General features: G+C 48.0%; 1 protein-coding gene across 1 annotated transcript in view; it reads right to left on the reverse strand.

Moving 5' to 3' along the window:
- LOC144137598 (monocarboxylate transporter 10-like) overlaps positions 1-21707 on the reverse strand; it is a 49607-nt gene that overhangs the window by 15441 nt on the left and 12459 nt on the right. The window contains exons 2-8 of the mRNA XM_077669534.1: positions 18763-19026; positions 10873-11021; positions 8954-9166; positions 8093-8182; positions 7258-7377; positions 4663-4803; positions 3231-3456 (exon numbers count right to left, since the gene is read on the reverse strand). Coding sequence (XP_077525660.1) covers positions 3231-3456; positions 4663-4803; positions 7258-7377; positions 8093-8182; positions 8954-9166; positions 10873-11021; positions 18763-18982 — 1159 coding nt within the window. The 5' untranslated portion in view covers positions 18983-19026. The remainder of the gene's footprint in view (positions 1-3230; positions 3457-4662; positions 4804-7257; positions 7378-8092; positions 8183-8953; positions 9167-10872; positions 11022-18762; positions 19027-21707) is intronic.

Below are 21707 nucleotides of genomic sequence, written 5' to 3' on the forward strand. Positions count from 1 at the left end.
AGCGGGTCAAAATGGCGCAGTATTGGTGGCGACGTCAGCAGGCTTCGCATAGCCACAAAGGCCTTTTCACAAGCAGGAGACCAGTCGGTAATATTTGCGCTTTCGTTGAGGAGCTGCGTCAAAGGGGCGATAATGGTGGCAAGTGTTTCGGATGAATCGCCGAAAATAGAAACAGAGGCCAATAAAGCTTCGAAGGTCTTTCAGAGTGGTCGGTTTTGGAAGCTAGGCCACTGCACGAAGCGTTCCGGGTCCGGAAGAATGACGTCTTTAGAAACAACCTGGCCCAATACTGTTAGCCTCTGAGCAGCAAAGCGACACTTTTTAAAGTTTAGTTACAAGCTAGCCGAAGTAAGGCACGTCAACACTTGTTCAAGGCGCTCAAGGTGCGTGTTGAAATCTGGCGAAAACACGACAATGTCATCGAGATAACGCAGACAGGTTGTCCACTTGAGGTCCCGTAAGACATTGTCCATCATTTGTTCGAAGGTAGCTGGCGCATTACAAACCCCGAAAGGCATCACATTGAATTCGAAAAGCCCGTCGGGCGGAATGAAGGCTGTTTTTGAGTGATCGGCATCGGCCATTGGAACTTGCCAGTAGCCGGACCGCAAATCTAGTGAGGAGATGAACTCGGCCCCCTGTAAGCAGTCGAGAGCATCGTCGATACGAGGTAGCAGGTAGACGTCCTTGCGTGTAATCTGGTTCAGGCGACGGTAATCTACGCAGAACCGGATCGACCCATCTTACTTTGTAACCAGTACCACGGTGGAGGCCCACGGGCTGGTAGAGGGTCGAATTACGTTGCGCGCAAGCATATCTGCTACTTGCTCGTCGATCACGCGGCGCTCCGCAGGTGACACGTGATATGGTCGCTGCCGTAGTGGGGTGTAGGAGCCGGTGTCAATTTCATGGGCGACATTTAACGTGCGTCCCAAGGTGGCCTGCTGGCAATCGAACTATTCGTGAAAACGTTGTAGAGGGTTGATGAGCTGGTCGCGTTGGGCCGAGGTGAGGTCTTTATTGATAGACTGTAGGAACACGTCTGGACTTGCCGTACACTCGGGGCTAAGTGCACTCACAGGGAAGAACGACGGTTCGTGGGGCACGGTCTTTACGTGCGAGGAATCAACAGCTTCCACGAATCCCAGACATTCCCAATGGAACAGTGTTGTCGGGCAAGAGAATGCGTTGCAGATCGCCATTAATCTTGAACCAGAGCGAACATCAAGGACAGCAGACGGTAAGGGGAGCAACTTGCGAAAAAAAAAACTCGACGGTGTGAAAATTACTGTTCTGTCCGTAGTGACATTGCAAGAAACAGACACTATCACAGAGCAGCTCGGGGGAATATCCGTATCTTCGGAAACCAGCACCTTCATCGACAGTTCGTTCTGCGGCGGCTCCAACAACGTTAGAAGTTCAACTTCCGCACGAGCGCAATCGATTATGGCGTGATGACGGGATAGAAAGTCCCACCCAAGAATGATATCGTGAGAACATGACGGGAGCACAACGAACTCGGTGACGCACGTGATGCCTTGGATGAGGACACGAGCGGTGCACATGGCTAGCGGTTTAACGTCTTGCGCAGTTGCATTACGAAGGGTAAGTCCACCGAGATGTGTCGTGATTTCACGCAACGAGCGGCAGATACGTTCACTTAACACTAACACGGCGGCTCCAGTATCAACAAGTGTGAGTGCGGCGGCACGATCCACAGTCACATAGAGGACTTCGGCATTTTGACGTAGGTGCAGTTCTTGCCTCGGCAACTGCAGCCGTCAGTTTCCCTTGGCGATCGGATTTTTTCAGGGGCGCATGGGCGACACGGAGCGACGACGCGGGGAAGAAGGGTGACGGCTTGAAAATCGTGGTCGCTCACTAGTGCAGGAGCTCGGTGTCGGTGGTACCGTTAGGGTCGATGCTACTGGGGGAGCGAGAGGCGCTGTGGCGGTAGTGGAAAAGGGCGGTGCTACTGGTGACGATAAATGTGATGTCTAGGGTGAAGCCACGGATACAAGCACATGTGGCGGTTGGCAGTCTCAGGGAAGCATATCGGCGACCTGTTCTTGAATCACTCACCGCACAGTCGTAGGCAGCGGAAAGGCAGCCTCTAGAGCACTAGGAAGCAAGGGCCAGCTGCCGCGAAATTTCTGCACTGCACGTACGAACGCCTCGATGTGCGGCAGAAGAGGAGAAAGGTCGGAAGGTATAATCATCATCATGAGCTTGTTTGCGTCCACTGCAGGACGAAAGCTTCTCCCAAAGATTTCCAACTACACCTATCGAGTGGCAGCTGAGTCGTAATTTTCAAATTTTCGTAGCTTATTTCGCCAACGAATGGTCGGCCGACCATTCGTTTGCGTTTTGTCTATTTTGCGTTTGCGTTTGCGGTCTATTGGCAGCCAGTCTGTTATACGGTTGGTCCACCTGTTGTCCCTCATTCGCATTACATGACCAGCCCATACCCATTTCATTAGCTTAATTGAATATATATATATACATATATAGGAAGAAAACACGCAAAGAGGGAGTAACCATGATGAGCATAGAAAATGGGGTGATTCACACTGCTAAATTCGACCGTGGCAGCCAGTGGGATGTACATGCAAGGAAAGGGCCTTGCCGATTTAATAAGGTCGTGATCGCACCCTCCGCGGTGGCTCAGTGGCTAAGCCGTTGCGCTGCTCAGCACGAGGACGTGGGTTCGATTCCCGGCCGCGGCGGCCGCTTTTCTGATGGAGGCGAAAAGCAAAAACGCCCGTGTGTACGAGATTTCGGCGCACGTTACAGATCCCCAGGTGGTCAAAATTAATCCGGAGCCCTCCACTACGGCGCGCCTCATCGCCTGCGCTGCGTCGGCGCGTTAAACCCTACAATCAAATCAAAGGTCGTGATCGCGTGGAGGGAGCGGCAAGAACACATGGTAGCTAAAAAAAATCAAGTGCACAGGAGAGCCGCTCTCTCCGTCATTTAGTGTCGCCTGTTGTTTTCCCTGTTTTAATGTTCTGTCTATTTCTTTATCTGGCGCCCGCACCCCTTCGCCCACCAAAGCGATATCCTGCGTACGACAGAGGGCCACTTTGACGTCGTATGAGGGTGAAATAAATGCATTTTGTGGCGGAATTCGTAGTCATCGCATCGTACATTACACCAGTGCAGAGTGCTTCTTGTCCACATCAGGCAACATGGCGCACAGTGTTCTTCCAGCCGTATATAGTCGTACGTACCAGCGGCGGGAGGCCCCGCAGTGAGCGGCACCGAGCAGAAGCCGAGCAGGAAGCCGATGGCCTGCGAGGCCCCGTCGGTGCCCGTGAGCCTCTGGGCGGCGGGGCCGATGAGCGAGATGAAGCAGCCGTCGCACAGGCCCAGCAGCAGGCAGACCAGCACCAGCGACACGTACGTGTGCGCGGCCGCGATGCATAGCGTCAGCAGGCCCATCACCATGAACGAGGTCTGCGGTGGCGAAGAGCACTCGTGTACTTCCGCGGCATTCTCCTTAACCAAAATAGTCAGTTTGCAGTGGGGTAAAATGGTTGGTTCTACAACGAGATATGAAGAAGCAGAGTGCCGGGCTGTGGGAGCTAAAACAGAGACGAACATTCATCCGCATGCACCGCATGGGTACAGGGGCCCCATCATCATTCCCTCTTAGACTTATCCGTTCAACTCTCATGTTCACGTTCATCTAGTCACATACCCTCTTCATTATTCATATGCCCTGCGGAATAAAAACGACCTAAAACGCTCAGGGCCGAGCAAACAATTTTAGTTTGTAGGTGACAATAGAACTCCAAGTTTAGGGTCCCTCAAATTTGGTAAAATGAAAGCCTGTTAATTCGACACGGAAGGAGAAGCCATCTCAGTTCGAATTAATGCAAGTTCGAACTAATGAAAGCGGAGAATCACAATAGTACACTGCAGTTCGGAAGTGTTTGGGCATGCCAACAATTTGATTCTTGAAAAAGTCACTGATTGCAGTCTTCCCTGAATGAGATAGCCAGCACTTTTTGCGTGAACACGCGAATGTACGGGAAGGCTTCCTCGATCGCCTTCTGCAAAACTGAAAAAGCAACAGGCGGCATTGCATCCGGTCATCACTTTCGAGAGGACGGCCGCATTGGTACTACGTTTCCCTCCTCCTCCCCGTCGCATTGGCAATGACACGTTCTGCGAGTCAACGCTGGTCACTTACCACTATACTCGCATGCACATCGGCGTAGTCCGCCAACAATACGCCTTATATAACGTACGCCATGGGTGTTTCAGATTATTTTTGCCTAATTTCGCCAGCCCTCTCCGTTCTTATTTTGTTCTGGCGACGACGCAGCCTCGGGTTAGGCAGCTGGTGCGCTTCTCAAGTTGTTTGGCAGGCGCCGAAGCGCCGGCGAATTAGCTCGTAGGACGAGTTATCTGTGACGGAACCTACCCAAGTTCAAATCAACAATATTTTTTATGTATACACTTTAATGGAGTCTTGGCCGGAGCAAATCGTACAGTTCGAATTATCCATGTTTGACTTATTGAAGTTTAGATTATGAGTTTTAATTGTAGTACTTTTTCCGAAATAGAAGAGAAAACGATCTACTGATTGAAGTATAATTATAATCTCATGAGATGGACAATGTTGTAACCCCGTTTGTTTTATTAAGAGGGGCTTACCTGCTGTAATATGACGGGGCTCACGTTGGGCAGGTCTGCTAGCCTACCGAACAGAATGCGCCCCAAGCCCGACGTGATGCCCATGCAGGTGACGAGCGTCTCGCCGTTGGCGTCAGGAAACACGTCCGACACATGCTGCACCTGCGAACCGAAGCCAGGCACTCTGTGGTGACCCGCATGCTGTTTCGCCTGGGCTTTTTTTTTTTACAACGCAGTGGAAGTTTCGGTGCTGCCGCCGTCTGTATGGACGCAAACAGTCTACTGCTTCTCCTCCAAAAATTAAATCGGAGCCATAATAATTAGGACCATCGCCGCATTTCATAACGTATAGGTGGACATTAAAGTTACGCTCCGATGTGCTTTAACACGAAAGTGTTTTATTCCCGGATACACAAACATTTGAGTGACGTTATATCCATCACGGAAGTGGCGCCAGAACAACGAAGCAAGCGGCTTGTAAAGGGTGCACCCCTGTACACAGGGTCTTCTTGCGGGGAAGCAACCTTCAGAACCAAAGAGTACGTATATTTAGGGTGGTTCGTTTTATGGCTTTATATTTTAACACGAAAGTGTCTTATGCAGGGATACACCAAGATTTTACTGACGTCATATCCGTCACGGAAATGACGCGAGTACACCTTTGCCGAAGCGACCTGCCAGCAGGACGTCGCTCGCCAAGCACACCTACAAGACAGCCGCCGACCCGCAAATCATGCTCAGCTGCCGATTTCGCTGTACATTTCATTTTCGTGTTTTGCCGATTTCTATGAGAGAGGAATCAACCAAATTTTTTTCGTATTTCGCTGTTAGTTGCACAGGCTATAATAGATCCCACTCGCATGACCATTTACTTTGCAGACAAGCAGTGCTGAATTCGGATTTCTTTGCATGTAATAAATAAACGAATCATTTGTGTTATGACCAGGTATAAAAACGCTGTATTTTAGCGCGCACCCATATTCCTGCAACTTTGTGTCGAAAAAGTGCTAAACTAGCCAGATGATTTAATATTATGAATGACATAAAAATTTAGCGGTTCTGCATTCGTTGTTCGTCGTATAGGTTGCAACATCTAGACCACTCAACACTGCAGCGCTGCTTCGCTTGACACGTGTTGCTGAACACCAGTTTAATTTCATACAATATACGCACACTGGTGTAATCACCAAGCGTATGACCCACAGATCAGTCGATCCGCTGTCTAATGTGGCTTTTCTGAGGCTCTGAGCAGTTCGAAAGATAATTCTAGGGTCATTGTAATTCGATGTTCTCTCTCTCCTAAAAGTTAGCCTAAGCTGATCCTAAAGTTCACAGTGCAGAAGACATGGGATGGTGTTTTGTGCTATGAATTTCCCGAAGCGGAATAATAACCTTCCCATGTAGCAACGTTGGCATGCCAAGTTGGGCAAGAACAGACAGCCGTGTTCTCGTAGGGCCTGCTGCTCCCCTGGTACTGCTTGCTTTCAAGTGGCCCAAGTGTCCCGCTGTTCTTGCTGGGGTCTTGTAATTGACACGAGAGTACATGAAAAGGCCCTACCAAGAGCTCAGGGGAAAGGTTTTCTTGAACGACACCTTGTTTGAAGAAAATTGGTGGCTAAACCAGCGTAGGCGACTTACCACGATTACTTATCCCAATTACAAGGCTACCAGGGCGGCTCGGCCCACATTTTTGTCCTCAGTAATCAACAAAATTTAGTGGCCACGGATATGCACGCAATCATCAATTCTATAAATTTTAGGGCAGGAAAATTGTTATGATTTACGCTACGTTTATGAGTAACTTTTCCTTTTATTTCACATGCGCTGCAAATGCCCCCCTTCTCCTCGTATATTTTGACGGCGCTAAGTGACGGTAAAATATCCCCAGGTCATTGTTTTGTTATTTTACTCCTGCAATGTTCTTGTATGTCTTACCCCCGTATAGCTTATGGCATAATGTGCCAAAACTGGCTTATTCACAGGGAAATTTGATCTGTAGCATTTTTTCTGCGGCAAGCTCTTAAAAAGGATACGCGATATCTAAGCAATTCAAAACCCATAAAAAGCAGGTGGTGTTTTTACTCCTAAGGCTGAATTTCTGGAAACTGGCTTCCCCCAAACGTGATTGACGTCGACAGTGAAGCTGAATCTTCGCTTTTGTTAATGTCCGAGTTAACTTACAACGTAACGAAGCTGGCTAAAGAGACAGCGAAGAGTGGTTTGTAATAAGTTGACACTACTCTGACTGTGCATAAAAAAGGTTTCAGTGTGATACACCAAGCTAACGCAATTATTCATCAGTGGCTTTTCCTGCAGCTTCTACCGCTTAGGCACGTAAATCGCCATTCATTGCACATATTAGCATGTACAATTATTACCCAACGCTGTAGCTATGGCTGGTAGCGCTCTTTCGCTACGTTCTCTGTAGTTTAAGGTAATATAATTAATGTCGCAATTACTGATCAGATATCAGCTTAGTCATCATGATCACCAGCTGGTATTTTTATATTGAATAACGCTGAAAATTTTAACCGCAAAATGAACGCCTAATGGTTTCCGGACTAATAACGCTGAGGACGATGGCTGAGCATCTCAGCTTTGCCACCATGTACTCACAAGATGAACGTAAGGCACAAAGTAGCCGAAGAGGGCCAACGGAATGGATACCACCCACACGACGAATCGCCGGTTCTTCCATATGGACCGGTTCAGCACATCGCAGCAACCCACGGGCTCCTGCGATCGCAGAGATATCTGTGTCGCCATTTCAAGGAGGCCGGACAAGGCTGGCGCGCTATACATGAACAGAACTACAAGAAACTCTTCATTGATCCAAGTTTGGAAAAATTATGCTCTCTACAATTCCGCAATATTATTGTTTGGATCAAAGAAGAGTTCTGCATCAAAGGAAAGAGTAGAAGAGTTTGATAAAAGAAAAATTTCATTGTAAATAAAGTACGGAAAAATTATGCTCATGAAAATTCCGCAGTAATGATGTCTTCATCTGCAATAAAATTAAAAATAAATTATGCTAGAACTTCGACATCTATTTATTATCGTAATAAGCATAACGCAAGGTAATCGGGAAGAAATATGGCAATAGCTTAACGGTCTCTGATTACCCTTGGGCAGTTTTGGCAGAAAGGGAAGTGTACGTGGTGAATAATGCAATAAGCATCACAAAAATGTTAAGCAACAAAATCAATTTTGGAAGAGCGTTAAAAAGTCGGAGGGTCTACACTGCCACTGGAATATTTATACTTCCTTACACTGAAGATGTGGAGTGGTAATTGACACACTGGGTTACTGACGAAGCATGGCTGTGGCGGATAAGACCTAGACTCTTAAAATAGCAAACGTTGTAAGCAGGGAAATCGCTTCTTCAACTTCATATGCGTTATTTTAACAGCTATGTTCATGTAGCACGACTACGTGACCTCCTAATGCTTACCTTATCCTCTTCTTCCCAGGCCTGCATAACGACTGGACTCCTGAAAGTCGCGCCGCAAATAGCAACTGTCAGCATGAGCACGGACATCACCTGCGGGAAAGGGAACACGCATCTGAGGTGTATTTGCCGCTGCACTACCAAAGAAAATCCCATCTCCCTTACACAGTTGATTCTTTTGTTACGACTTCATCCGTTTTCGTAGGTAGTAAGCTAGGAAGCACGTTCTGCACGACAAACAGGTGCCGCTTCACATCTACTAACGTGAGCTGTGAATGAACATGCGCGCATTCGTTGTTGGTAGAAAAAAATTCAGACAGGAAGATTCACTGCATATTCACGTGAACATTCCTTGCTGTCGCAGAACAAAATGTCGTCAAGAGGTTAGCCAAAAGTGTGACCAATGACAAAGCCTTTCTGTGGACGTATGCGAACGTTTAAAACCACACAAAACAGAGATCATGCAGAAATACAATCGAGAAAATTTACAGTAACAAAAAAGAAGAAGAATACTGCGACATCCAAATTTATACGTCGTAACAAAAAAAATACAACGACTGTTGGTGTGAAATTGTGGCTTTGAGAAAGGAAACTAAAAGGCGCGCTTTAAGGGAGGCACACGGATCAGCGTTGGGCACGTCGAAATGTTTTGACTACCTTCGAATTCTTGTATACACACGGGTGTTTTGAGCCGACATCCTCGGGTTGGGGAGCACCACAAAGAGCAAGCCAATCAACCGCGGAGCAGCAGTAAGGCATATGATGTTGCCCCATCGTGAGTTCGCAGCTGTGATAGCTATGGAAGGTGTGTTGTGTGTTGCATTAGGAAGTAATATCTTTCAAGGTCAAGTCAATGTCACTCACCCTGAACGTGTTTGCCAGTCCAATGGAAGACAGCATCGCAGACAGAGGCAAGGGCAGAAGTGCCGTGAAGACGGAACTGCCCGCCGTAGCGACGCCATTCGCTAAGCCAAGCCTCCGGTTGAAGTAGTGCGCGAGAACTGCTAAAGATGGCGCGTATGCCATCGTTGAGCCAACTCCGAGAAGACCTCCATAGGTGGCCCATAGGTAAGGAACCTGCGAGCGCCAAAACGCATGTGTGTACATTAGAAATTGATTTTTTCTGAAGGCCACGTTTTTACCCTTGGGGTTCTATCTTGCAAGAACGCCCATGTACGAATTCCCATGCACTTGTGCGGAGCGTAACTTATCTAGGGCCTAAAACACTCTTGTGATTATGTGGAATGAGATATAACTAAAGTTTTCTCGCCTCTGTTTTATGAGGGATCTTAGGGACGTGGTAACGTAGTAATTTAGAAACTTAGACTCCCCTATTCTTTTCTAAAACAGTCTGCACCTGTTGAATGCGCGTATATTTTAAAACAAACCAGAAATTTCCCGCGATATCGAGGACTTCGTAGATTGTGCATGAACACGAAAACTTGAAGGTTCGATTACAACCCAGGGATGCGAATGGGATTTTGCGACACACGAATTCCGCTGTATTCTTCCCGGAGGTCCTGTTTGAAATCAAGGTGATGTTACTTTGCTCATATTTATATCAAGGCTTACGCGCACAGCTTCAACGGGGCTACGAAACAGATTGACGTACGTCAGGAAACAGCTTTAGGACGCAGCTGCAAAGAGAGACCTCTGGGGCGTTCTGTATTATCAAGAGAAATATCAAGAAAAATGACAAATGCGTGAGCACACCGTCTCTGGCTTTGCACACAAAAAAAAGAGCCTATCTGGAGCTGCAATCACATTCTCTGTAAAAGCTGCGCCTTCTGTATCTTTTTGTAGCGCTTCTGCGCATTTATATTTGTGTTGCCTTTCCTGTCAGTAAAGCCTCAATTTATGTCTAGCGCTCGTCCCGTGTCAGTCTTGATTGATTTGATTGTAGGGTTTAACACGCCGACGCAGCGCAGGCGATGAGGCGCGCCGTAGTGGAGGGCTCCGGATTAATTTTGACCACCTGGGGATCTTTAACGTGCGCCAAAATCTGGTACACATGGGTGTTTTTGCTTTTCGCCTCCATCAGACAAGCGGCCGCCACGGCTGGGAATAGAACCCGCGACCTCGTGCTCAGCAGCGCAACGCCTTAGCCACTGAGCCACCGACCATGTCATTCTCTCTTCTTCTGTCCCCGTCTATTGCGCTTTTTTTTTACCATGTCGAAGTCCTATCACCAATTCGCCCAAATTTCTGCATTGAATCACTTATGACACCTGCCGATGCTTCGCATCCGTCGAAATATCGAACGCATAGGTTTCTACGTGTATCACCTCGATCAGAAACACCCTATGTCGGGCATTAGGCAAAAATAGCAGGGACACATAGGCCGGAAAGCAATATAAATTAAAATGGCGTGTAGGCAACTTCTGCAGAGAAAAACACTTGCCGTAAGTACATACGAGGCAAAGTTTTCGAAAAGGCACAAAAACTAAAACACCAAAGACCATGCAAACAAAATATTCTCTAAAAGAAGTGGCCCTGTCAGTAAATAAAGCGGAAGCTTCCAGTCAAAACGCATAACGTTTTCTTGAACTTCACCAAAGGCGGCGTTGGTGGCTGGCGTCTTTTAAGTTCCCAAAATAACCCGTACCGTTGTTGACTTCGGATGGAGCCTTCTCGTGCTGAGTACTTTGGCATCTTAGTTTAAATTTGACATCAGCTCCAGACGGCTGCTTCCTCGCGATGCCTGCACATTGTAATCTACTCGGGAAATGGGCACGCACGCCGTATTGTTCTTGCTTGTATACATCGAGCGTTGGAGCACTCACCCTGAAGGCCCACGCGCTGAGCAGGAGACCCAAGGTTCCAATGAGGCCACCGCAGACAACGGTCAGCCGGGCTCCGAATTTGTCCGCTAGGAGACTGGCTACTGGCGAGAGGGCGAACGTGGTACCCACGCACAGGGAACCGACCAAGGCTGCGTGCACCGATGGGCGAGAAGACAGCACTCACCTATAATGATCCTTATAAGGCGGCATAGCGCCACTGCTATTTGAAAACGAGTTTAATAATTCCGGGGTACTTTAGCTTTCAAAGGTATCTGTAGATGGTAGAGGTAATCATTTTTCCGGTGACGCGGTACTTTTAAGTGCCTAAGCATTTATATGCGCACTGAACGAGGACACTCGTATGTCCGTCTACACAAGGTAATGTGCCATACTTAACCTGCATATAAAAATAAAAACGCTGTGAATAAAAGACCGTACGATCTTCATACTTGATATCAGAGTCCCTATATTAACAGCGGGGCTATTTAAAGAAGCTATGCATAGAAAACGCAAGTTTGATTCATTCGAAAGAGTGCCCCGTTTGAATCATACAGACACCAGTTTTAACGCACACTGCGGAAGCGGCCAACACAAACTCTTGGCGCGTTTGGATAGTGTTTATTTACTCCCCATCGAGGGAATGCGACTGCGCGAAGTCCTCCGTTGGCTGCACGGTTGCGTTTCGCACACTTTTAAATCGATTTTCAATATGTTCAGGCTGTATTTGCCGCTGATATTCTGCAGATATTGTATGTGTGTTCACACCAATCTATCTCCAACGTTATCTCGCCTTCAAAAGTTTTTGTCAGTACTTCTTTTAGTTGATTGATTTCTCAGTGAATACAGTATCGTCTGTTTAGGAACAAGCGCTGGGGCACTATGAAAACCAAATCTTTAGAATAAAACAATGGCCCCGTTCGTTTTGAGTGGCAGCCGTGCGGCCTTGGCTCAAAACTCGCCGTAGCCAAGTGTAGAGGAGGAACGTGCTAGGCGAATAAGTGTGAGAGAAAATGTCGAGGAGGCAAGTGGCGGACGCGCAGGTGTGGGGAACGCGCGCCTGAAGAAAAAAAAAAAGGCTGTGTCTGGAGTGCCGTCCGACGGCATTATAAGCACTCCACTATATCGACATCCAGCGCGTTTTGTAACAGAAATGGCGCGCCTGGCACTACGTCGCTCTTGATAACGTAAACCTTGGCAGCCTAACCTAAACATAACACAATATGACCTAACGCACACAAAGAAATCACTTGAAACACCAAAACTAACCTAAGGCATAAAAATTATAGTTCAATTAAAGAAGACAAAAAAACCGACCCAGACTTCAGCCGGTCTCGAAACGCTGCCCTTGGTATCAAGAAGCTAAAACTTATGCTCTACACTACAACGGAAGACATTTTTGCCGGTGCTAGCCTAGTATTAAATATTCTACTGTCGTCGGACGGCACTCTAGCCATGCCTGCAGCTACCAGTTAGAGTGCCGTCGGACGGCACTCTAGACACTGTGAAAAAAAAAAACGCTTCCGTGGTCGGAATCCAACCTGGGCTCCTCGCGTTTTGGAACCGGCGTCTATCCGATTCCGCTATCGTCGCATTCAGGGGGCTCAGCACTTCCTTTGGGTTTGTAGCGCGGGCGTTGGCTTTGGACATTGGCTGAGTTGAAGTGGACTTTGGCTCCTGACTCTGGCAGTTAAGATTTTTGACTCTAGGAGGGACGTTGGATTTTGGACTTTAATTTTACTCAGTGTAGATGGAGAAAGCTTCGCTTCTAGCAGCAGAGCTGTTTAAGTTCGAAAAAAAAAAAACAAGAAAAAGAAACTCCTCCGCCGCGTGGCGTGGTCGACCTTCGCCCAGCCAAGCCTCGGCAAGCTATAACGTCATCGCGAGCGCCGGCACCGCTGGGCCTTCGAGAACAGCCTGCCCAATGTTTACCCATCTTTCTCTTAAGAAAGGGCTTTGTTTTTGACAGCGGAGCTGTTTAGGCTTCAGTTACAGCTGTGCGGGCGTCGCTCAAAACTCGGCGCAGGAAAGTGGAGAGAAGGAAAATGCTAGACCAAGAGAGAGAGAGAGAGAGAGAGAGAGAGAGAGAGAGAGAGAGAGAGAGAGAGAGAGAGAGAGAGAAAAGGTAAAGGAAAGGCAGGAATGCTAACCAGGCTACGGCCTGGTATGCTATCCCACACGCGGGAAAGGGGAACAATGGGGAAAAAGAGGAAAACAGAAAAAGAAGGGAAAAGGGACAGACAGCGTAAAGTGGTGTGCCCGCAGCGGTAGGACACTATAGACAAAAACGCTCAGTGAGTTCATAAAGGGTAGTCCTTTGTGCTAAAGTCTTCTGAGCAAGTCCGTTGTTTTTAGAAAACACAGGAGGGCTTTTTCGCCTTGTGCGTAGCTGACGGTGTAGGCCAGTGACCTAGGAGATTCTCCTCAGAGAACGGGCGCCGAGAGTCTAGCTTCCGTAAAGTTGAAGAGGGCTGGGGGTTCTTTCCGATGAGAAACGTAGACAAAGTGTGAGGTAAAGTGGTGAGAAGCCGACGAACAGGTGTGGAGAGCGTGCGTCGTGGCGCATATGTTCGGTGGGGTGGCGCACGTTGGAGATTGGCTCCTCTGAGTGATGGCGTAACCTCTGACGGGCAGACCTGTGTTCTTTTATGTGAGAGAGACGGCGGGTGCTCGGCGGCATCAGTGCCCGATCTACCGATAAGATGGGCAGACCTAAGAAAACCTAAGTTAAAGCAGGTGAAAGCCACCAGCTGGGCTGTTTCCTCAGTCTTGGGATCTCAATTGTGAAGGTGAACGAATTTTCTCCCCCTACCCCTAACTGTCTTCACGGCAAAGCGATGGCGTACAAATGTGAAGTCGACTTTATAGGGCTCTAAGGATACATGGGGTCTTGTGCAGGTGTTTATTAAAAGCCCCTTGAACCATGACACATTCACGTCACTTTCTAATATTGTCCTCTATAAAAATGTGTATACAGTTAAACCTGAATGTAACAAACCTCTATGTAACGAGTTCCTGGATCGAACGAAGTTCGTGAATTCCCCATTGCCACCTCCATTAAAGCCCATGTGTTGGCGATCTCTATGTAACGAAGGTGTTGCGGTGGTTAATCTTGATGTAACGAACTCGCAAAGGCTATTAGTGATGATTTTTTTGCACTTTTACTGAAAAAACGGCCAGAGAAATAAACTAATTTAGCGAATAATAGCACTACTGTACGGACCCAGCAGCTAAGAAAACGTTTATAACCACGTAAAAACGAAATGTATCAGGATTATGATGATGATAAACGAAGCGGCTAGCGCCATCCCGAAGCTAAAGCTGCAGCCACTTCACGTTTCGCTCGTGTAGCGTGGCACCAGACAGCAAGAGTGACAACAACACTTTTTGTTTCGCCCCAACCCGTGCTAGGCCCGCCTGTCGGCGTGTAGTCGCCCGTATGCACTACTATCGGTGGTGTCGGTTCATCGGTGATGTGTTCTGCGAGAAAACGAAAAGGTTCGTCTTTTCAAGACAAGCTCGGGATCCCCGCAATCTCCGCAGGAGAGACAGAAGAACGTCGCCGCCCGGTACAGCATTCCAACTAGCACCATCTCAACAATTTTGAGGGCTGAAAATACCAACACATTCGCCAATAGGAGCTTTTTCAGTGTAAGTTTGGTTCTTGAAACGCGTTAAGACACCTAAAAGTGTCAGAACGCAACAGTGATATACTTAAGTTACGTTTGTGAATACGGGCCGTGTAGTGCCTAAGTTAGTGCGAAATCAGCTGCCGCAAATAACGCAGATTTTCCCTGTGATATAAATACTTAAAGCGTGAGTCCGCCTTCCCTGATGTCTAGCATATTCGTTTTGTTCATGCATCCTTCACGCGAGAATTAAGGGGAAACGTGAATCTAATAAAAACCTGCATGTCACAAAAAAAAAGAAAACTTTTGTCCGCTTCGTTTTATACAGGTTTGACTGTAATAGGGAAGCCGACTCTTATTAGGATCGGTGTGTGACGTTTCACGTGATTCATGGGGTTATATGGATGTATTTAAAAATAAAGCCAAAGTACCTCCCTACTGTGGTATCACACTTCTTACATTAACACTGAAAAATGTCTTCTCGACAATAAATGGGTGTGTAGTAGTGACAGCGACTTCAGAGGTACTGGGTATAAGACGTTTTTGAGGGAGACGTGCATTTTTATGCAAGTAATTATAATGTGCCATAGTGTCTTAGAAATTTGGTATAGAAATGCTTATACGGCGTCTGGAAAAAAATGTTTTCCCAGGAGTGCAGGCCTTTGTGGCGGATAAACAAATTTTGAAGGGGCCCGGTGTGTAGCACAGCGGCTTAAGCATTTCTTAGGTGATTTTCAGATGATTCTCACTTTCGAGGTTTTGTGTTTTAATTTTTGCAATTTTTAAACCGCCCTCGTTACCGCTTAGAAATGTAAACAGGCGGAGTACTTAAGTTATTATTTTTCCACATACCTACAGGCTGAGTCCAGCAACACGGCGCCCTTTGAATTGATTTCAAAAGCCCCTGCCCTCCTTCGCTCAACAAAGTAGAACCGGCGGAAAAGCGAAGAAAAGCCCATCTTATCCTATCAATTTCTTCCCCTTCGCCCCTCAGCCATACACCTCGCTTTACCCAGTTTATTACGACATAGCATAAACAAGACAATCGTTTCACTAAGGTGAATGGGAGGGCTATAGCGCTGGAGGGGTAGAGCCACTCGGTCAGCGTTGTGTATCCTGTTTTAGATGCGACTGCATCTCATTCACTCGCCTTGTCCCTCCATACGGCGTTGTCCGTCCACACCCCTCCCCCTACACTATAAAAAAAAATAATAGTTAGCGGCGCCCGGTTTCGATCCCACGACCCTGTGGGCGGAACGCGAGGTACATGGTGCTCTTCCCACTGCGCCACAAAACCGAGACAGAATCAAATGCTACGAACGCGCCTTATATCCTTGACTCATTCAAACTACGTCAAGATGCTACTGATACAACGCATGATGGGGCAATGATTAACACTTGCAATAAAATAAAAGAAGCTCCCACTTACAGCAACAATGATGGAGTAAAGGTCGTTGCGACAGCGAAGCCCCAAGCATACCACTTAGAGAGATTGACCAAGATTGGCCAATAAAACATAATAATAATCATAAAACATAATAATCATGCGCGTTCCCGACACATTTCACGCGATTTCAGAATCAATCCAAGGGAAACACCAAGTGAACCCCACGATGCGTCGCATCTACACAGGGTTCCCCTCACGGGGAGGTGGGGGCAATTTTTTAAAAATTATTTTAGCCACCACTTTTGAGTCAATGGACGCTCTGTGGGTTGGGCACTTGTTTACGCTGTTGTTCATCGTAACAAGTACGACGCCGTTAATCGATGTTGCAGAGGCACTTGGCTCGTCCTTTTTCTGAAAATGTTTCATGGCGATAAAGCAATAGAGGCCATACGCTACCTACACGCCGGAGATACGGCCACGTAAGCCAGAACCTGCCTGATATCAGCTAGCATCTCAATACTGTCAGCCTTTATCTATTCTGTGCGGCTACCGCTCTCTCAATCGGTGCATACAGTAGCCGCTGTGCCTAGCATGATCACTGATCCAGCGCCTTAATCGTTACGGAGTATTCGCAGCACTGGGTAGACTGACAAGGGAGGAGCCAATAACGCTAGCAGGAGACGCGCTTCGAACCCTCCCGACTGCAGGGCGACACTCCTACGTTCTTGAATTATATCTTCCTGACAACGCTTTCGCTATCACTCTGCAGCCGTGACTGAGAGACTCTGCATTCGCACAGAACCACGTTGCCTGGCAACGCTGTCTTCATCGTGCGATATTTTTTTGTGCTCCGTGATTTTGATTGACAGGCTTCATACAGGACAGACACACTTTTATGAGCTGGGCGCGTAGTGCTCTCGCGCTAAAACGTAGGCTAAGTATTGACCCACCATAAATGATCGTTTCTTTGAACCGGCGCAAAATTTGAATTTGCATTTAGCCCGTCATTGACAGCCAAGTAAATCGTCGGGAACTAAGATAGAAGGAAACAAGTTTTTCATCATCATTGAGTCACAATGAACGATATTATTCCCTATCAAGAGCTCGCTTACCGAAGGCGGAACCATTACGACGACCTCGTCATGGGATTCACGCGTAATCATAATGCGGGACAAAAAATCGTCTGAAAGAAATACAGTTGTTCATTTTAACTTGTTCTATTTACCAGTATCTACGGCTGTCCACGCAGATTGGGCAGATGCGAAGCAGGAGAGGAACGCAGGGGAAGAGGATAATAGCGAGGACCCCCGGACACTTTTAACCCGGTGCAACTTCGCCGCCTCTTCATCCCCTTTCCCGCGTGCAGATAAACAGCACTTGAGAAGCAATAGTGGACGCATGCACTAACGGAATTTATTCTTTAAAATACCCAGAAAAGGTTTGTCAAAGAGACACTAAAATCTGAATAACTCTGCTTTAACCGTACCATACTTTCCGCAGCTCTTTCAGGCTTTCTTCGACGACAAACGATGATCAATTCTTAAAGATCAATTGCAATTGTTACAACTAGCATTCGTTTCTCCCGTTTACTTTTCGTTCCTTCTAGCGTGGAAAGGTAAATTTTATTATTCCAGACTGGGATTACAAGTCAAACCAAGTTCAGAAGGACATTGCTGAAATTTGACTGCAACCTCATTCCTGAACGGGAAACTAAGTCCTGCGCTTGTCTGTCTTCTCAGTAAACACGTTATTTTGATAAAACTTCAGTAACGAAGATCGATTAATTTTAAATAGCGGAGGGTCACATCGAGCTTAGGTGAAGACGGGGTTCCCAGCAAGAAAGCAATTGATTGATTGATTGTTGGGTTTAACGCGCCGACGCAACTCAGGCGATGAAGTGCGCCGTAGTGAAGGGCTTCGCATTAATTTTGACCACGTGGGGATCTTTAACGTGCACCGACATCTCGTATACACGGGCGTTTTTGCTTTTCGCCTCCACCATAAAAGCGGCCGCCGTGGCCGGGAATCGAACCCGCGTCCTTGTGCTCAGCATCGCACCGCAAGAAACCAATCAAATACCAGTGCTGAAAATTTTGTCTAAAAGCAGCAAAAGTATCCTGCTCGTTCGCTTCTGTAGAAAGCAACTAGGACGATACCTTGTTGTCGTTACAAGTAATCAAATATAAATAAGGTGCTACGAACAAGTCTTGTTCAGTAATCTCTAGAGTATATGCCCAAATGAAATATTACATTGACCGCGAAACTGTTCCAATACATCGACAAAGGTTGCTTGCAATTTTTTACATTTTTTTGTTACCAAAATACGCAATATGCACTAAATACACCTGCACACGCTGAATACGCATTCTTGGGTACACCGAATCCACGGGAATGATGCCCGCACTGTCGTAGGAAATACATTGAGACTGAGGCACAAATGGACATTTGAAGAGAGTGTATTGCAAGTACGGGCATAACGGCACAGTATAAGAGCTATTGTACAAGTATTTACCCTTCCCGTCTGGCTCTAAAAATGAAGGAAGCACAATTTGAATGAACACACACCTGCCGGCACACTACGCATCTATATAAAGATATTGGCCAGCTTATACCGGACCAGATTATTTGTGTACCAATTGTGTGTTACACCCTTGTGATGGTGTAAATCACCTGCAAGAAAATTTGGGACATGTAGAGGCGTGTCTCCATGTCCGCCACCAAAGGTTTGGAGCCTGTTTCATACAACTAAAACACTCCCTCAGTGCGCTCTTGGCTGAATAGAATGCAACATTGTTCGGCGCGACTATATTTGGAGAAGAGGCCACCGCGAGACCCTCGCCTAAACCGGGCGCTTGTCGCTTGTAACGCTCTACTCACAAGCGTGGAAAGACGCCTGGTCCTTGTCTGGTGCGAGGTCGTGTATCGTCGGGTACAGCACGCCGAAGCAGTTGATGATGCCGAACACGGAACCGTGCACCCAGAAGGAGGCGAGGCACACGAGCCAGGCGAGAGCACCATCCTTGCGGACTTCAACCACCTCTCCGGCTCCTCGGTCCGCCAACGGCCCCGGCTCTTTCCCGCCTTGCAGGGGCGTCATCGCTCACTGTCGCCTGCCAGCTAGCGTCACTGACAAAATGAGCTCTGTAACACAAGACAGCCATAAATCAGGTAAACCAACAAAGCGCCAGGTATCGTTTAGAGGACTCCGGAGTTATCCTTCTTCAGTCCATATTTTTTACACGCTGCTGCACTAAGCACAATCCTGTATATCTGGCAAGGCACACTTTCTGGAAGCGCACATCCCTATTTCAAATTAGCGTGACTGGGTCATTATCTCGACGTTAATTGTCGACAGCTACTGCAGCATCACTGTTCCCACCAAATAGATGCGGTTTTGTACTATCCCTTTGTTGCTTCTCATAGAGTTACATAGCAGAGATTTGCTTGTAGTATTGTACCAAGCATGCCATTCATCCAGCAGAGGACACTTTCTGCGTCCATCGGTGCATATTTTAATGCAGATGTTAAAAATAACATCCATTAAGGCAATGTACAACTGTTCCTGGCTGTCCAGCTCGAACCTCTCGACCCAGCGCATGCTGATAGAGAGGGCGCGAGCAGCCCGCAAGGACCAGGGCATCCCGGACTAGCGGACGCCCCCACCGGTGCTCTCACCATCCTGCACCATCATCATCATCATCATCATCAGCCTATCTACGCCCATTGCAGGGCAAAGGCCTCTCCCATTATTTTCCAATTACCTCGGTCCTGTGCCAACTGTGACCAATTTATCCCCGCAAACTTCTTGATCTCATCTGCCCATCTAACTTTCTGCCGCCCCCTGCAACGCTTGCCTTCTCCAGGGATCCACTCAGTTACCCTTAATGACCAGCGGTTATCTTGCCTTCGCATTACATGCCCTGCCCACGTCCATTTCTTCTTCTTAATTTCTACTAATATGTCTTTAACACCAGTTTGCTCCCTGACCCACTCCGCTCTCTTCTTTTCCCTGAATGTTACACCTATCATTTTCCGCTCCATTGCCCGCTGAGTCGTTCTTAATTTAAGTTGAACCCTCTTAGTGAGCCTACAAGTTTCTGCCCCGTAGGTGAGTACCGGTAAGATGCAGCTGTCATACACTTTTTTCTTCTGCGAAAATGGTAGTCTGCTATTCATTATCTGAGAATGTCTGCCATATGCACCCCACCCAATTCTGATCCTTCTAATTATCTCTGCCTCATGGTTGGGATCTGGGGTCACAACTTGGCCTAAGTAGATATATTCGCTTACCACTTCCACTGCCTCGCCACCTATCTCAAACCGCTGTGCTGTCCCGAGGTTATTGATCATTACTTTAGTTTTCTGCATATGGCCACAGATGGTAATGAGTTTGAACTTTGACGCCATGCCCTGGGCAGGCATTCACCAACCGCTCTGGTTTCTCCACATACCCAATTTGGGGGATAGCCGCTGATAACTTGTGGAGACGACGACGACGAAGAAAGGGACCCGGAGAAGAAGAGAAGGAAGAGGAGCTCGAGAGTCCGGCAAAGGCTAGAGGTTCGCAGCTCGCTTGTGGGCACAAGTTCGCCTGAGTAAATAAACGATTCCGCTAGTAGTTTTGTTTATACCGTGACAGAAGTGGTGGAGGTGCTGGGTACATGATACCCGGTTCATCAAGGGCCTCGAGTAAGCTCCAGGACACCCCGATCACGCCTGTTCACGAGAGGACCAGCCGCCGCCTACTTGGTCTGCCGGTGGAGTACGGGCTGCTCCCAGATCGCAGAGCCAGGATGACGGGACGGGACAACAGCGCACCGGTTCACCTGAGACTCCCATGACAGTTGGGTACGTGGTCCAGCAGCAACGGGTACCGAAGTCCTTTTATGGCGAACCTTTCGAAGATGCGGAGGACTGGCTCGACCAGTTTGAGCGTGTCGCCAGATTCAACGGCTGGAATGAGCAGCTTAAGCTTCACAATGCCTACTATGCTCTGGAAGAATCCGCGCGGACCTGGTTTGAGAACAACGAAGCTGCAATGACCTCCTGGGAGGCTTTTCGCCAGCGGCTACTCGCTACCTATGTGAGCATGGACCGCAAAGAAAAGGCTGAGATTGCGCTGCAGGCGAGGAACCAACGTCCGAATGAGAGCGTTGCCATGTACGTCGAAGACACGGTCAGCTTATTTCGGCGCGCAGATCCATCCATGCCCGAGGACAAGAAGTTGCGGCATTTGTTGCGCGGCGTAAAGCAAGCGATCTTCGCCGGACTGATGAGGGGTCCTCCAAAAACAGTCCCCGGATTTGTTGAAGAGGCCACCGCGATAGAGAGGGCGCTTCAACAACGGGCACGGCAGTATAGCCGCCGGGAAGCTGCCGTCTCTGGTGCGAACGTTGTGACAGCGCTGGAAGGCAACGTCGACGGCCTTTGTGAACTGGTCAGGAGGATAGTCCGGGAGGAGCTGCAGGCAGTGCTGCATGGTGAGGTGCCCCGTCCCACTGTGTCAGTTACTGAGCTCGTTAGGGACGAAATCAGGAGGGCTGTGCGGGTTCTCGAACCAGCTGACGAGTGTGCACGGCCAGCGCTGCCCAGATGTACGTATGCAGAGACCCTACGTCAGTCCCACTGCTGTCCTCCGCCTACTATCGCCACTGTTGAACCGCAACCAACCGCTGTAAACTTCATGCCGCGTCCCGCCTCACCACTTCCCGCCGTGCTGTACTGAGAAGAGAGAAACTCCCGGAAAAGTGATATCTGGCGCACCCCTGACCGCACACCCCTTTGCTTCCACTGCGGGAGGCTGGTCATGTGTATCGCGCGTG

This window comes from Haemaphysalis longicornis, unplaced genomic scaffold, assembly GCF_048455015.1.
Source record: "Haemaphysalis longicornis isolate Haplotype H1 unplaced genomic scaffold, Haemaphysalis longicornis Haplotype H1 scaffold_41, whole genome shotgun sequence".
Lineage (NCBI taxonomy): Eukaryota > Metazoa > Arthropoda > Arachnida > Ixodida > Ixodidae > Haemaphysalis > Haemaphysalis longicornis.